Genomic DNA, 16,411 nt, shown 5'->3' with positions numbered 1-16,411 from the left:
ATCCATGCTGATATCATTAGACTGTTACTAGGAATCATATGCTGCTGTCCATGCTCCTAGTAATCTCTCGCATGGATTATTGTAACTCTCTCCTAATAGGTCTTCTTACAAGTCGTAATGCCCTGCTACAGTCTGTAATGGATGCTGCAGCCAGACTGATTTTCCTCTCCTGTCGCTCCTCTCACACCTCTCCCCTCTGTCAGTCCTTACATTGGCTTCCTGTATCCTATAGGACGCAATTAAAGGTACTAACCCACACCTATAAAGTACTGACCAATTCTAGCCCCTCCTATATTTCTTCACAGACCCATAGGTATGCCCCTTCTCGGTCTTTCCGCCCTGCCTGTGACCTTCTCCTGTCCGCTACTCACACCCACACGGCCAACTCACGCTTGCAGGTCTTCTTGCGGGCGGCTCCTTTCCTTTGGAATAGCCTGCCTACGACCATCAAGCTCTCCCCTAGTCTTCAATCCGTTAAAAAGCCCCTCAAAACCCACCTCTTTAGGAAAGCCTATGGCCTCCCGGAGTAACCTCTAACTCACATACCTGTCCCTTGCTCTCTCCTAAAGGGCAGCACTCTATTCTCTCCTCCAGCTCTGCCTCACTCCCACCTTGTCTGCGTCACTCCCACCTCCTGTCCTGTTGCGTTTTACACCCTACCTCCTATAGTCTGTAAGCTCATTTAAGCAGGGCCCTCTTCAACCTATTGTTCCTGTAAGTTTTTGTAATTGTCTCATTTATAGTTAAATCTTCCCCTCTGATAATATTGTAAAGCGCTACGGAATATGCTGGTGCTATATAAATACCAGTAATAATAAATAATAATTCTCAGTGGGATCATAGCATCCATACAGCTATAATAATGCAATATTAAGCAGTTATTTCTTAACATATCCTGCAAACTCTTGCTGCCTTTCTATGTTGTCTCTTTCTAAATAGGTGACGGATCTCCTCTCAGATGGTCTTGGGAAAGGTTTTTGTGGGGTTCAAGGAGTTAATCAGGGAGATACCCCTAAGTTGAGTCTATAAAAGGATTTGCTGCAGGGTGCATCCCTCCTTTTCTCTGAGTCATTCCCAGTCTGCCCCCTTGCCTGCATACTTTAGCTAGCCAGAGAATGCATTCAGACCCCAAATCTTAGTTTGGTCAGACCTTCCCCTAATATGGTGCTGGGAAGATCATACTGTGCAGGGAAGGAGGGGGCAGTGGGCTGAGACTACCCCACATTACAAGCAGATACAGGACAGGATTTTTATCTCCCCATCCCTGCTCTTCTCTCAGTCAGTATTCAGCATCCAGGGGACAGAGAGCATCTTCCAGGAGCAAACTGTGAGTTGGAGGGTATGTGATGGTTGTGGGATGGATCCATACTTTGCACTAATAGAGAACAGAACTGCTTGGTAGAAAGGACTGATCAGAGGTTCTAGCGAAAACATGCACACAGATTAGAATTCTAGAGGATAGGAGAATGCATGCAGATAGAAACAAACTTCTATTAAATATAAGACTGACCTACTAAATAAGCCAGTAACTGCTGACAGATACAATGACCTACAAGAGAATTCAGTTTGATGATGCTTTGCAGCAGTTGTGGAATGGGTTACCTGTCCTGATTGGATACCTGTCCTGGTTGTCCTCCTTACTGATTGGATACAGAGTGTTCTGATTTAGAATTCTGACATCCAGGTGCAGACTCTGCAATCTCTATACAGAGAGATCTATCTCTGCTTAATGAGACGTCTGTGTTTAAGGAATAATGTTCAGATGTGATGCTTATCAATAGCCCTGATTGATGGCATTGATTACCAGGTGAACAGGGGTTTCTGCAGTTATTTGATAATGAAGGAAATAGATGGCAGGATGATAACAAGACAATAAAAATGTCTTCTAGAATATATTACATTCAGAGGTAATACCAGAGGTAGTACCAGTGATCTCTATGTATGTGGCGGTTATTGGGGATGCTGTAAGGTATTGTAGAATTACTGGTTACTGTAAATGCTCTGTACATAGTCCAAGTGATTGATTAATGGTGATCAATGGAATTATTTTACACAGCTGTGCATGTCACCATAGGATGCATCGTGTTGTAAATACCATCTGCAGGTACCCTCAATCCTGACAGATATACAGATTTGGGACATGTTTAAGATAAAAAGGTGATCCATTTATTATCTCAATAAAGTGACATAAAATTGACTCAAACGTGAAACTTTTTTAAAGAATCTACAACAAAATAACTAAAGAATAATCTATGTTATTTTGTTATTGAGCAGATAGACATGGATAGACTCCTGGCACAAAGCTTTATATACATAACCGCACACCCCAAATCTGTCTTAAATGCATCCCGTTTCTTGCTGAAACCTATTTGTAACCCCTGTTGCTGCCTCCAGTCTGCCTTAGAGCAAATTAGTTAATTTCCTTAAAACATGTTTGTCTGTTTTCTGTTGCGTTGCCCTGAATGTGTTGTGTCATACTTGTACGTACACACTAGATATAACAATTGTTTGGTTTACCAGGTGCTCCATAATGCTGTGCCCTGGGCTACGACCACTAATGGTCATAAAAGCAGGCCGCAACAAATGGCTGGCCAATAGTTATGGGAGTTCTACTCTAACAGAGGTGTATGGTCAGAGGCTGACCCTTTGTTTATTACAGAACCTAATAATCCGCTCGCAATATTATGGATATAATTCCAGGTAGACCGTTATGGCCTACAGTTTGCCAGTTTGACTTTTGTGCTCTCTGCAATTTATTGTTCAGGGAATAAACTTCTGTTTTGTAATCTGGAACAGCGCGGTTTGGTTTTTCATGTTGACTGCCAATAGTCTACGCCCCACTGCTTTGTCAACAGCAGGGATTATTTTAACGCTATCTTTGACAGTATAATGTGAAGATGTTACCAGGTTACGACATTCAAGAGCTATGGCTGTTAAAGAGGGGATATTTACATATTATAGAAAACTACTTTCAAATCGAAACTTTGAAACCCATCAAGACCAATGGGTGGGCTGACAACTTATAGCCTGGGGGCCAAATATTAATGAACTGCCCTTTTCTGAACATCAATCTCACAGATTCCAATGTGGATGGTGGTACTTGTGATATATGGGTTTATGGGTTTGACAGATCTTGTGATATATGGGTTTGACAGATGGGGGCTGCTGGTGTAATGGTGTGACGTCACATATCCCTCCAGCCTCCGGTTGTATGACATACACAGTAATGATGTGTTCACAGAGAGCTGTGCGTGCCAAGAGAGGTACACCCTGTTTCAGGTGACTGCCATCAGTGACGGCTGTGAATTTTAAGGTGACAGTAGGCAATCTGGGAGCATAGCAGACTTGGAGAACGTTTCAAGTTAGCCCACTATTATGCAGTAATAATAAAAGTGTAATCCAAAATAGTATCTCTACCAATCCTGTATTATTTATAAGAGATTGTATCACATAGAAATGTAAAATTGTAAAAGGGCTAGCTATTCACTAACGTCACAATTCAATGTGAATTTAATTCAATGTGAATTTAAAATTTGAGATCAAACTTTTGTGAGTCAGCTCTGCTTTCCGTTCAGCTGCTCTGACGTTAAATTTGAAATTCTCTACAATTGTCTAGTAGTGTAATAAACCCATTATCTTTTATTTTGTCGCCAAAGACAAGGTTTTGGAAAACAAGTCACTTTGCCAGCCGTCTAGTCAATCTAACTTAGCCTTGAGTATGAATATGTATTTTTTATTTTTTTCTGGATTGCAACAACACTGCCTTTATTGGATTAGTATCATTAGATATGGATGAGATGAAGAATTTTTCCACGTTTGAAAAAATAATTGAGAAATTTAGAATAAAGTAACAATTTATCATCATTCTCTGCGGAGAGAGTCTACACTAATTCTAAGTGTGATTTCCAAGTTGTGTCTTCATTATCACTATTAGGATATGAAATCATCCAATTAAATGACCCCAGGTTCACACTCTGTTTTTTGTGCAGTTCCCAACAGCCATGGCCAACAAAGGTCCATCTTACGGCATGAGCCGCGATATACAATCTCGTCTTGAGAAGAAGTATGATGATGAACTTGAAGTGCGATTGGTGCAGTGGATCAAGATTCAGTGTGGGAGTGATGTTGGGTCGCCTGATGAGCAAGGAAGACTTGGTTTTCAGCAGTGGCTAAAAAATGGAGTGGTAAGGATACCTACCTCTTTTCAGCGTCCATCCCATGTCTGTGTCTTGTGACCTGTAGTTGCACATGAGGTTTATTTATCAAAATTTTTATTTCAGAAGACTGCCAAATGGCACATATTAAAAAAAAAGAGGATAGGGCGTAAAAAAAAAAAAAAAAAAAATCCAGCAGATGGAAAAATCCAACAGATTTAATACATTTTGCCAACAATGAGACAGTGTCAACGGCACTTTGATAAATCTCTCCTGTTATGGCGTTGATGTAATATTTTTGGATACGAATTTCAAATGATTGTTGGATATTTTAAATGATTTTTTTCAAACTATTAAAAATATATTATATATAATAAAACAAAATACATATAAATATTAACATATTTAAAAAAAAAAAAGATTCCATCAGTTTAAAAACATTATCGGAAAAAAAATAATCCATTTAAAATATTAAATCTGAGTAACTGACTCCCCCTGCCATTCTAATATATAATACAGGCTTGAGGAATGCCACTAAAAAGGTCCTCACAAATAACACCATCCTTTTGCTATTTTTGTAAATATTGGCAGAAGATGTCAGACGAGTCACCACTCAATAGAAAGATTCTTCTCAGGACGTACAGATTTCAGTCTGTGAACACATTTTGTCCTTGTCACATTTCTCTCTGGATAGATACATCCAACCTTTGACACTATTCCACCCGGAAGATTCATTGAGTCTGGGTCTATCGTCCAGTTTACAAAGACAAACACCATGTTACAATACGTTGTCCATGTATCACTCTCTGGAAAGATGGATTTGTGTCCTATATCCCTTTTCTACTCTATCCACAGGCTCTTGGGGTAGTGAAAGGTGGATTTAATCCTTTGGAAACGCCTGTAACTTACTTTCTTCTGTTAACAGATCCTCTCAAAGCTGATCAACAGCCTGTATCCCAAGGGATCCCAACCAGTCAAGATTCCTGATCCTCCCCCAAGCATGGTCTTCAAGCAAATGGAGCAGGTGGCACAGTTTCTGAAGGCAGCAGAGGAATATGGCGTGGTGAAAACAGACATCTTCCAAACTGTAGACCTATACGAAGGTAAAACATGGTGTCGAGTAACCATGTGAATTTTCACAGGTCTTGATATTGAATTTCTATGCACATGGAAGTAAAAATTATTTTTATGTACATTTGGGCCAGGACTTCTGCTGAGAGATAATAGATACCCATCAAAGGAACATTATAAACTCTGAAATCACTTCATCTTGAAGATGTGATATTGGGGCATATATACTGCGTCTGCAAATGAAAACTGTGTCATTCCCGAGAAATGGCACTTTTTACATTTTGCAATTCCCATGCTCCTAGCAGCTTTGATTCTGACAACATGTCCATCCGGCAGACCCTGCCTAGGGGCACTTGGATTAAAATAAATTCTATAATCTTATTAATTTTACCTCTGGCTTCAGAATTCTAATAATGTCGCTGCCAGACACTGGGTGTGAGCATAGAGAAGCACTCTCATGGAGAAGCACAGGATTGGTGGATCACTGTGATTACACCGCATGTGCTGTATCTCTCAAATGCTTCTCTGTGAGGAGCATTTAGTTGGCCAAACCTCATTAAGCTTGAAGGAACACTACCATGTCAGGAACACAAACGTATGCCTAACACTAATGTTTCACTCCCCACTTACCCTCCCATTCCCCCTCACCAATAGCATGGGAAAGGTGTTTTTATAAAATTTTGGGATTTCATGAAACGGGGTTATCTCAGCCAATCCAATGCTTTGCAATAGGAAAGCATTAGGAGGCTATTTCACGAGCAGAGCACAGCACAACGCAGAGAGTGGAGACGCGGACTGCCAGTGCTGCACACTGTGCAACATTGACCATGGAAGTACCTCTAGTGGCCGTCTGACTGGCTGTCACTAGAGGTGTAGCTAGCCAGCAATGTAAACACTGCCTTTTCTCCGGGACATGACACCAAAACCACCACATTAAGCTGTAGTGGTTCTGGTGACTATAGTGTCCCTTTTATGATTTTACAGAGGAGTACAGCTGGGTACTTTCAACTTATGCTGACCAGGGAAACCATACGAAGCTTCCACGCAAACAAACGTTTACCTATAAATTTCATTTGGAATGTCAAGTTCCAGCAGATGAGATACACCACAATCCCATTGTAAGCAAGAAACCTCCAAACTGCTCCGTAAACTCAGTAACCATACCGTGGTTGCTCTCAGTGTACGTTAATAATCCAAATTATGTTGCATATCAACTAATGCATATACTGTATAAAGCAACAGTAGATGCCGTGGGAGTTTTGTTTAACTAGATTAGACCAATAAGAAGGGATTAGAAAACTGAAACAAATAGTCTTTGTGCCTTCAAGTGTCATTGGAAGAAAATCACATAATATAAAGTAGTCTGTAAATGTCGATATTAAATGTCCCAGATTGTAGAAAACAAAAGCAAAACCTAAAACGGCATATCTAAGATTTGATTGATATAAAAGTAGATTGCACACAGCAGATCCACTATAAATTAGAGGGACCGGTAGCAGGCATTAAAGTGGTAGATTGGGATGGAGACATACAGACTGCAACTTGTCACCCACCAACCCACCCAAACATTCTACAGATTTATACCAGACTTGTCTTTATCGTAGGAAAGGACATTGCGGCCGTGCAGAGGACGATTGTGGCTCTTGGCAGCATTGCTGTTACCAAGAATGATGGACAATACCAAGGAGACCCCTCGTGGTTCATGAAGTAAGTAAAGAAAACTAATCGGTCTATGATGTTATACTTTATAGAGTGTACAAACCGCACGTTGTAGTGAATTGAACACTGAACTTCAGTTCAGGCAAAAAAAAAAAAAACAACAAATCTTACTTTTTGTGAGCCAACATTTGTTTCTATTTTCTTTTTCGCAGGAAAGCGCAAGAACACAAACGGGATTTCTCTGATGATAAACTGAAACAGGGAAAGCATGTCATTGGTTTGCAGATGGGCAGCAATCAGGGTGCCACCCAGGCTGGCATGACGGGTTACGGACGTCCCAGACAGATTATCGGCTAAATTTGAAACACGCGTAAGAGACCTTTTAACCTCTTTACTGCTGGAAGTACATTGTTGCCCAGTGGTTTCAGCAGTGAAGGGGTTACACAATGCAATCAGAAAAACTACTTACCCCAGTGCACCCGCTATTATGCCAAAGTGGGGAAGGGGGGGAAAAAAAATACTTTAATCTATCTTGAAATAGGCATCTGAATTTATTTTTTTCAAAAAGGGCTAATTATAATTCCCTCTGTAACAATAGAAGTTTATTGTGACCGTCCTCACACATCATTAGTCCTAAGGAGGAATTAATAATATTAATTAATTCAGCTAGCGGCAGACAGGATTAATATTGGATTTGTAATCATTAAACTGCCTGTGCATGGCTGCTAACTGCCACATTCCTGTTGTAGAATGGGTAAACGGCGTCACGCAAGCCTTGAATTCCTGCCTCAGGATAGGAGGCAAGGTAGATAGTCTGTATAATCGAAACAAGCAACGCTTTCCCATATATAGTCAGTCTGTATTCATCCTCTCTCCACTGCTGAAGCAACTTTATAAGAATTTCTCAAACTCCTCACAATCAGACACTACCCTTTATTCTCCCTACAGCAATAAGCAAGAAATCATCTAGCTTTTGTAGACTACTATCCATATCATCCTCAGACAGCAACTTGCTAGAACTAGCACCACTGCTAATGCGCCACGTTAAGGGTGACACAGATGTCAGGACAGACTTGAAAATTTAGACAAAGAATGAGAGTTGGGGAAAAAAAACAGTAGTTTCCATTTCAGTTGAAATGAAGGGTTTCCACCCCCCAATCCGAATATTTTGTCCTAAATTTTTGTAAGTCGGTTCAGCTTGCCATTTAGAGAATAGACCCCTTTTCAGTGTTCCAGAAGTCCTGTACATCATTCCATCTCTCTACACTTCCCTGCACCGCATATATGCCTGACACTAAAATCATTCTTCCTTTACTGAAGTCTTAAATCAAACAGGATGTTTGCCTAGAACGTCGTTTTAAAATGGAGAAAGAAACCAATGTTTTGTACTATTTTTTTTTTTGTTGGATAAAATAAACATGTTTAAATCATTAGCATTGTCGGACTTTTTTTTTTTTTATATTGTATGCATCTTAGGATGGTTCAACAATAATGTTATTCTACTTGCAGAATTAGTAAAGTATACAATGCCAATTCCTGTTTCACTAAACACTTGTCTCAGGATTACAAAGAAAACAATGCAATTTGTTGTGCTTTGTGGAGTGCATTAACGTACGGGGGAGTTGATCTAACAGGTACGGAGACAATCTGCCTCATGACATGCAGTGTCAGAGCCTATCTTTTTGTGTTGCCATGGTGACCTGGTACCCTGAATTTATTAAACTTTCCTTTCGTTATTAATGGAATGGAAGGGACGGTATATGACAAGGAAAGAGATGCATTGACTCATTCACAGTAAGCAGACCACCAATTAAAAACCTTTTATTGCTCTCAAAATAAATTTCACACTGCTCAAATATTACTTCCTTAAAACTCAGAATTGCATTCTGCCACTGAAATCAATGCACGCAAATTCTGCTTCCTTAGGAGGAACAGAAAACCTTATTTAAATAGTTTTACAGAAACAAACAAACAATCTCACTCCGCAGATACTTTTAGTATGTTGTGTAATTGTCAAATTAAACCTCCAAAACTCTGTCTGGACATAAATAGAGGATAGATGTGGATTGATCAATTGGAGAGGCAAAACAAATCACCTTTATTTAACCCTTTCTTGGGGATTGTAGTGCACTGAAAGGGTCAAACATTCATAAATTAACACACATACATATTTCCACAAACTATGAACGCAAGAACAGTTTTTTTTTGTTTTTTTTATCAAACTCTAGAAAACGAGTTGAAATATTTAGCATGTTCTAAAATGAAAAGCAGATCACCGTCCTAAGGCATCCCTCAGTGAGTATTTGAAATCTCATTTCAGTTGACATATGCACGTTGATGTAATACGTATCTAACATTATTATATAGGTTGGATTTGATTTCCTTTCAAAACAGTTCAATAAATCTGTACTTAAAATCCCTGCATCCGGGCGGTTTCTACTGATTTTGTGTATTTTGGAATCTCTGTCATGGGATATATAGAGTTGGTGAAGAAAATTGCAGTACACGGTAGCAGGTATACTAAAACTGCTTAACAAAAGTGTAAAAACGGCTAAACCATAAAAAAAATTTTTTTTTTAAATTACGCTTTTTTTTTTATACACTTTTGATTAGTGTTCAGAAGACAATTTCAAAAAGGACATCACAAAGACTGTATCATTCTTTCAAAAAGCTGTTTCTAAACAGATAGCTTCTAGCTCCTCTGGGGTTAGAATGATTGAATATTTTTAGAAGGCAAAGCTGAGAAATGCTAAATGGCCGTTTCCTGTTAATTCAGTGATCAGAGTTTAGGACTGTTAGTACAAGATAGGACAGCGGGGATGTAGGAGGTTAATATTCTAAATTCTATTCTCCCAGAGGTATGAGTGCTTTATGTTCTGTGCCTAATTCACAGTGTCTGCCCTGGAAAAACAAATTACAAACGTTACATTTTTAGACTGAAGAATGAATATCATACAACAGTGACGTCATTTTTTTAAAGTACGGTCAATATTTTTGTTTGCCTCAAAGCTTTACTCATTCCTTCCAAACATTATCAGCCAGGTTAAAAGGAAATAGAAAAAATAAAAAAAAAACTATTAAAGATCTGTATATGCAGTATAATAGTTATGCAATTCACAGTCACCAAAGCTCAGAGAAAATAAAAGCTGTTTAAGAAAGATATAAAAATAATAAGTAGAAAATGGCACAGTGCAAAGACTGGAAACATTGGATTATCGGCTGACCATGAAGAGTTAAAGGGATTCTCCAGTGCCAGGAAAACAAAGCCGACATTAACAATGCGTATCAAGCTGAAAGTTAGCTCATATTTTATATAGATTTATACGGTAGAGCAGATACTTTATTTGAATGAGCCTTGTGCTGCCCATCTGAAGCCAAAAATACCTTTATTTGAGAATAAAGCCTCTGTTGTACCAGATATAAACTGAACAAATTCTGTATCATAGCATGATGGAACGATTGACTTTATCCACAAATATGGAATGAGAATACAGACAATATAGAAACCTGTGTTTCTATAAAGTTATTTTGGTATGTTTCATTGTTGGCATATCCCAGATAATAAATGTCCACATTTCAATTCTATACACAGCAGTCATTTTGTGATGCATACACCCTATATAGAAGTACAAACCAGCATTAGATCAAAAAATGGCTTTTGTACCAGTTTTGATTCCCAAGCCACAATGTTACTTTATGCGTCTATTATGATCACTTGTGGGATTGCCCACGTGTGCACGCACACAAACACACGCACGTGCTCACAAACACACGCACAGACCAGCAGCAGAATTTGTTTCCAATGCTTGACAATAATTATCACCCGTATTTAAATATAATAAACCAGTATCATATATAGCAAATATAATTTGCTTACTGCACCATCTCCCTAACCGATAAGACTTACAGTGTCTATAGTTCCTTGTTTACAGTCAGGAGTAGAACGAGTATTCGGTTTGCTGTGAGACCACCTTGCATTAGAATATAACAAAATCTGAGGCCTGTCTGAGCCCAGTATCTTCAATAGCAAGACGGTCACTTTACATTAAAATCAGCATCGTGGAAAGAAGCTTCAAAGAAGTGGTTACATGTCCCCTTAAATAAAAGGAGTCACAATGAAGGAGAAAGGGGACTAATGTTAGACCAAGGCTGGCCCAAGAACCCCCAAAGTGCATTCAAGCCATCCAAAGACAAGCCAACAACTCTTTGCTATTCTCTTGCTTTAGACCAAATTCCACAATGTTCAAATTAAGCGTATCTGGCCTCATTTACGTTAATCATAGTCATCTCATATTCACAACCATCTTCTTTAATTCTGTCCCTGTACGGTGGGAGGTCCAAGGTCCTGTTTTGCCTGTGTCCTGTGAGGTCAATTCTAGTTTGGTGGCTTCTGGTGGATGATAGAAGTTCATCCTCTTCCTCTTCATCCAAAGTAGAGTTTTTTGCACCACACAGAGGCAGAGACTCCATCTCTTTGCCTGCTTCCAGTTGCTGCAAACTTACAGACCCTTTGCTGCGGGGCCACAAACAATGACATTCCTCACAACTCAGATCTAGATCTTTGGTGCTGGAAATCCGTGACAGGTACAACTCCAGAGTATAATATAGGGACCAGAAAACAGCAAAACAGCCCACAAGCATTAATGTCTGGGGAACAAAAAGACAGAGGGATTTAATATGTGAAAACAGAGTGAGAGATCTTTGGCATTTTTTTTTTATTTTTTTTACTTTTTTAGATACCAAAAAAATACAAAACTAACACAAAATAAAAGTAATAATACACATTTGTACAGAAATAATATATGTACATAACTTACCCGCAAGGTGTTATTAGTGATGGTATAATTATCCTGCTCGGAGATTTCCAGACCAGGTGGGCAGGGAAGCGAGAAGTTATCATTCAGATACTGACCACTCTGAGCGTCTTCCACCACCCTGAGAGAGAGGGAATGGCACACGAGAAGGTTAGAGAAGTGGACAGCATAGAAATGTCAGGACTGTAAGTATCTCATATATTCAGACACAAAAATAAAAATCTATACATATTGACACAATACCTTGTCCACAGCAACAAGACAGTGATAGCAGCAAGTGACCGGATCAAACCTCTACAAACACGTCATACACGGGGTTAGTGGGAATGCTTCCATCAATGACCACCTTCATACTGTACCTTCTTCTTTCTGCCACATCCATGGAGTTCCAGGAGGATCCATACAATGTCAGTTGCCACCGTTCCAAAATTCCCCCGCTGATATCTCCTAAAAGGAGGAAGGTGAGAAACAGATTACTCCCATCACCTCTTGCTCGGAAAAATTACAACTATGTTTACTACACTATACGGGTGAAGCAGGTGACTGGAAATACACAGAAGATGTAGATTAACCTTGAAAGAAATCTAAGGTTGAAACAGAATAATTTAGAACAGAAATGTAAAAAAGTAGATCCTCGTCTACCGTTGAGCAACAACTCCTACTTTATTACTGCTATTAAACCCGGTTAGTTTATGTGGGGGAGGGGGGCCATGTGACAGGACTGTTTTGTTTACGCAGCTTTGTAATGCACGGATGTCGTGTGTGCTACACAGGTTTAATCTGTGACACCGGAGGAGATTAAACTTTTTCTTACAGTTGAAACAGGGCAAAAACCCTATACTGGCATTGAAACAAAGTCTGTCACTAATTACAGGAGATTTGGGATATCTTGTAAACTGATCAACTTATACAAATGACATGGCTTGTCTTTGCTCATGCATACGCTGTATATAATATGCCTTCGATGCACTGACACGAGAAAACAAATGTTCTGACAACTTACCGGAATCACTGATCAGCAATCTGTATACACCTTCTGCACCCTCTCCCCAGCATCGAACGGTGGAGAATGTCCAGTCTGTGTATCCACTTGGGTCCCTTAAAAAAAGAAATGTATAAGTTGATCATAAAAGAAGAGATTATACAGTGTGGAATAAGAACAGTGTTTACTACAGTATACTTAAAGGGACACTATAGTCACCAGAACAACTACAGCTTAATGTATTTGTTCTGGTGAGTCGAATCCGGCTTTTTAGAGTAAACATTGTTTTCTTAGAGATGGCTACTAGAGGTGCTCCCTGGAGCAGTGCTGCACAGTGTGACTGACATTCAGTGTCCCCATTCTCTGCATGGAGACACTAATCTTTATTTAATGCTGGCCATGCCCCTGATCGGCCTCCTTGACACTCTCAGCAAAGCCAATGCTTTCCTATGTGAAAGCATTGTGATTGGCTGAGATCACCACTTCATATGATGTCAGCTAAGGAGGCAGATCAGGGGCAGAGCCAGAAGCAGCAGACTAGAATAAAGGTAAGATTTTACTATATTTAGGGGGCCAGAGAGGTGAGGGGGAGCTTGATGGTGTTTTTAATACTATAGGGTCAGGAATACATGTATGTGTACTTGACCCTATAGTGTTCCTTTTAAATAATCTTGGCTTATCCCCGAACTGGTGATGTCCAGTATTAAAATGAAAAAGTGAAAAGGGATGCGTTGTAGAATATTAAGGTTAACAATATATTTTCACTTACATGTCAATGCTGCGTCTGGCTCCAATGAGTGAGGAGATTCCACTTGGACAGAACAGACGAATCTCCAGGTTTCCACGACGTTGATGCAAGATGGTGACTGACACTGTCACATGCTCCAGTGTTTTCATCCCTGAAAGCTGGAGGTCAGCAGAGGTCACTAAAGACAAAGATGTACAGATATGATGAATATTTTTTCACAAAATCCTTTGTTGCAAGTCATTTTTTTCTGCCAGCGTGCGACACACACACACACACACACAACCTAACCCCCTAAGCCTTGCACTTTAAAAAACTAAAATACATACATTCTATTTTTGAAATAGAAAATTGATGGCACAATGCTATATATAGTCAATTAAAGTTATAGTCACATTGAAAATCCTTCTCGTTTTCCCTTTGTAGTAACTATTTTCTGATGTGGTTATACTATAATATATATATACCCCAGTATATCATTTTCTGGGTGTCCCATCACTATAGGGGACTGCTAGAAAATAATGAATCTAGGATTTTCACATCACATAAGAGTCTCCTGCTGCTATACATTTTTACATATTTTTTTTAAATTATGTTCTAATTCAGAATTTTCTCTCACTCTCTTCTGTTTCCATGGTGATAAAAATAAACATTGTCAGTCCAGACTACTGCCCATTAAGCTGAAATTCCCAACAATGGTCACTTTAGTGATTAACCCTGGCAGAGATAATACAATGAGAATACAGGACCTTCACAGTGTGGTACATGCAGAAGGAGAGGGTAATGAGATGAGTTGACAGAGACAGACATGTATGACCCAATCTAGCTAATCAAGAAAACTTGACGTGTTCCTAGAGCTCCTTCACGCTGCCGAAAGAACAGTTTAGTGAAGATTCTCTCACCCCTTACAGCATTTGTTTGTGTATGTGTGAATTCCCATATACGGAGCCAATCCAGAGAGGAGGAATTTCAAACACTGGTTCGAGCAGAATCCAATTCCAGAGTTGGAGAGACGGAGGCAGGGAAACAGTGACAGTGGAGAAATATGACTATTTATACATTACGCCATCTCTCACCTGCACCTTCACACAGCACGCACACTATGTATGAAATGAAATCTAACAAGCTAGGCAGACCTTAATAATCTACTAATATCGAATACCAGGATTTAATTAGTACTGCTTGTGCAATAATGATTAGCAGGAGTCCACAGAATGGGACTGTAGTCTAAGCTCAGACCGCAGCCGGTCATCATGGCGGGCGCTGTGATCTTTGGCACTGCCATGAGCAACTTGGAAACATAGGAACCACCGTCCACAGCACCAGGACTGCGAAGAGTTAGTCATACTTGTTTAATAGCTTCTTTAGACGCACAGAATTCCTGTAAAGCAGATTTTCATGCTATAGCAAGGTCTAAGGTTCCACACATGGTGCTTGAGGCAGATAATATCCGGTGACTGGATCGGTGACAATGGGCGAAAGGTAAGAGAAGAGCCCGATAGGATCTAACAATACTGAAAAGGAGAGTCTATATGACCTCTGTAAACCCCCGAACAAAAATAACTCATAAAGCAACATAATCTGAAATCACAGCCTCACCCACTGGCTTCTCCATTTTAGCTTCATTTTTGTTAAATAAATTATGACCCGGTGTAATATGTCATGTGTTGCTGTTCATCCGAGGTTGTTTTTAGCTAATTTTAAGACCGGTTTAGGAATTGATGGTTGTTATTATGTCCCGATATGTAAAGCTATAGAATTCAAAGAGGATGTGCTTTCTGATTCCCATGACTGTATATTCTGCATTTCCTGGTCTAAGCCACGGTTATCTCTGATACATGGAAATGTAAGTTTCTGTGTGTTACAATGTCTATAATAAAACAAATCTTTAATAACAGGAGTGCAACAAAACTGCATCCAGTTTTTCTGCTACACGTTCCCTTTTCCCCATTTGAAGGGTTTAAAAATCTGTGAAGATTGCAGGATCCCTTATACAAACTAACTACCCCCTCATCATCTCTCCATTTACAGTACAGGCGATCTCCCCATTTAATTCTCCTTAATGCCTTACTTTTACTTTATCCCCGTCAATACCTCTTAGTTCCTTACAGCCTCACCCCTCACCTCCTTGCTTTTTGTTCACCTCATACTTTGCAAGATTTCCAAAAAACAGAAAACGCTCACGGAGTCTCGTTCCATCATCATTTCCTCTCTGCCTCCCCCCCCCCCCTCCAGCCCCCTTCCCGATCACTTTTCTTTTTTCTTGTCTACATTTTTTGCAGGCCAAGTCAGAAGCAGTAAACATTTCCTAAAAAGGGCAGAAAACCTGCAAGAAGTTTGGCAGATACCCAGGGAAAGCAAATATGCCAACTGTACCCCTTACACGCACAGCCTGGAAGCTTTTTCTGGACACAGTAGCAGAGGGAAGCAACCCGTTAGGTCACATCGCACCTTATATAAACTCTATATAAACGATTGAACAATGTAACCAGCGGCATGAAACCCTCACACACGAGGGGTTAACTGATTAAAGCTGCTCGCTAAGCTTAGAAAGGATGGCTTTAGTTCACAGATGTCCAAGAAAAAGAACACATTGGTTACTTAAGGATGGATTGTGGAACGGAAGAAAAGATTTATTACTGAATACTGCTAAATGTACATCAGAATATTCCGTGATCTCCAACACATACATTTAGGAGCTCAGTGACACACAGTATAGTGTGCAAGAAATAATTTGGCATGACCAGTCTGACACCCCTAGCTATTAGACAAAACAAAAACAAAAACAGGGGAAGGAGAGAGAGTGGGAGAGAGATTGGGAATGATTGAACGTTTGATCCCATCTTATAACTATTAAAAAGCAACTGAGGTCTAGACCACAAATATATACAACAGTTAATCCTGTTAATAAAAGTATGAAAAAACGTAGTCTGAGAGAGCTGTAAATAGGGTTAAAGAGCCACGCCAACACCCACGGGCACTTCTA

The 16,411-nt window shown here is 39.7% G+C and overlaps 2 protein-coding genes across 4 annotated transcripts in view; one reads left to right on the top strand and one right to left on the bottom strand.

The window, feature by feature from the left end:
• Window positions 1–1,126: 1,126 nt before the first annotated feature.
• TAGLN (transgelin) lies at window positions 1,127–8,317 on the top strand. 2 transcript variants are annotated; one of them, XM_063435807.1, is made up of 5 exons: window positions 1,127–1,327; window positions 3,990–4,184; window positions 5,080–5,257; window positions 6,830–6,932; window positions 7,097–8,317. In XM_063435807.1, exons 2-5 carry the CDS (start codon window positions 4,002–4,004, stop codon window positions 7,239–7,241), a joined length of 609 nt encoding a protein of 202 aa, XP_063291877.1. In that variant the 5' UTR covers window positions 1,127–1,327; window positions 3,990–4,001; the 3' UTR covers window positions 7,242–8,317. The 2 variants fall into 2 exon arrangements, with proteins under 2 accessions (XP_063291877.1, XP_063291878.1); XM_063435808.1 differs by having other exon boundaries at window positions 1,127–1,339.
• Window positions 8,318–10,066: 1,749 nt separating this feature from the next.
• PCSK7 (proprotein convertase subtilisin/kexin type 7) overlaps window positions 10,067–16,411 on the bottom strand; it is a 31,535-nt gene continuing 25,190 nt past the window's right edge. For both annotated transcript variants that reach the window (XM_063436076.1, XM_063436077.1), the window contains exons 12-16: window positions 13,450–13,606; window positions 12,702–12,796; window positions 12,058–12,145; window positions 11,702–11,819; window positions 10,067–11,531 (exon numbers count right to left, since the gene is read on the bottom strand). In XM_063436076.1, coding sequence (XP_063292146.1) covers window positions 11,133–11,531; window positions 11,702–11,819; window positions 12,058–12,145; window positions 12,702–12,796; window positions 13,450–13,606 — 857 coding nt within the window. In that variant the 3' untranslated portion in view covers window positions 10,067–11,132. The remainder of the gene's footprint in view (window positions 11,532–11,701; window positions 11,820–12,057; window positions 12,146–12,701; window positions 12,797–13,449; window positions 13,607–16,411) is intronic.

This window comes from Pelobates fuscus, chromosome 11, assembly GCF_036172605.1.
Source record: "Pelobates fuscus isolate aPelFus1 chromosome 11, aPelFus1.pri, whole genome shotgun sequence".
In the NCBI taxonomy this organism is placed as follows: domain Eukaryota; kingdom Metazoa; phylum Chordata; class Amphibia; order Anura; family Pelobatidae; genus Pelobates; species Pelobates fuscus.
Note: the sequence above shows the minus strand (reverse complement) of the source record. Positions and strands in the feature narration are given on the sequence as shown.

Coding starts and splice junctions, on each gene's coding strand:
- TAGLN (XM_063435807.1), top strand. CDS start 4,002: ATGGCCAACAAAGGTCCATCTTACGGCATGAGCCGCGATATACAATCT. Junction 5,258..6,829: donor AACTGTAGACCTATACGAAG/GTAAAACATGGT, acceptor TCTTTATCGTAG/GAAAGGACATTGCGGCCGTG. Junction 6,933..7,096: donor GACCCCTCGTGGTTCATGAA/GTAAGTAAAGAA, acceptor TCTTTTTCGCAG/GAAAGCGCAAGAACACAAAC.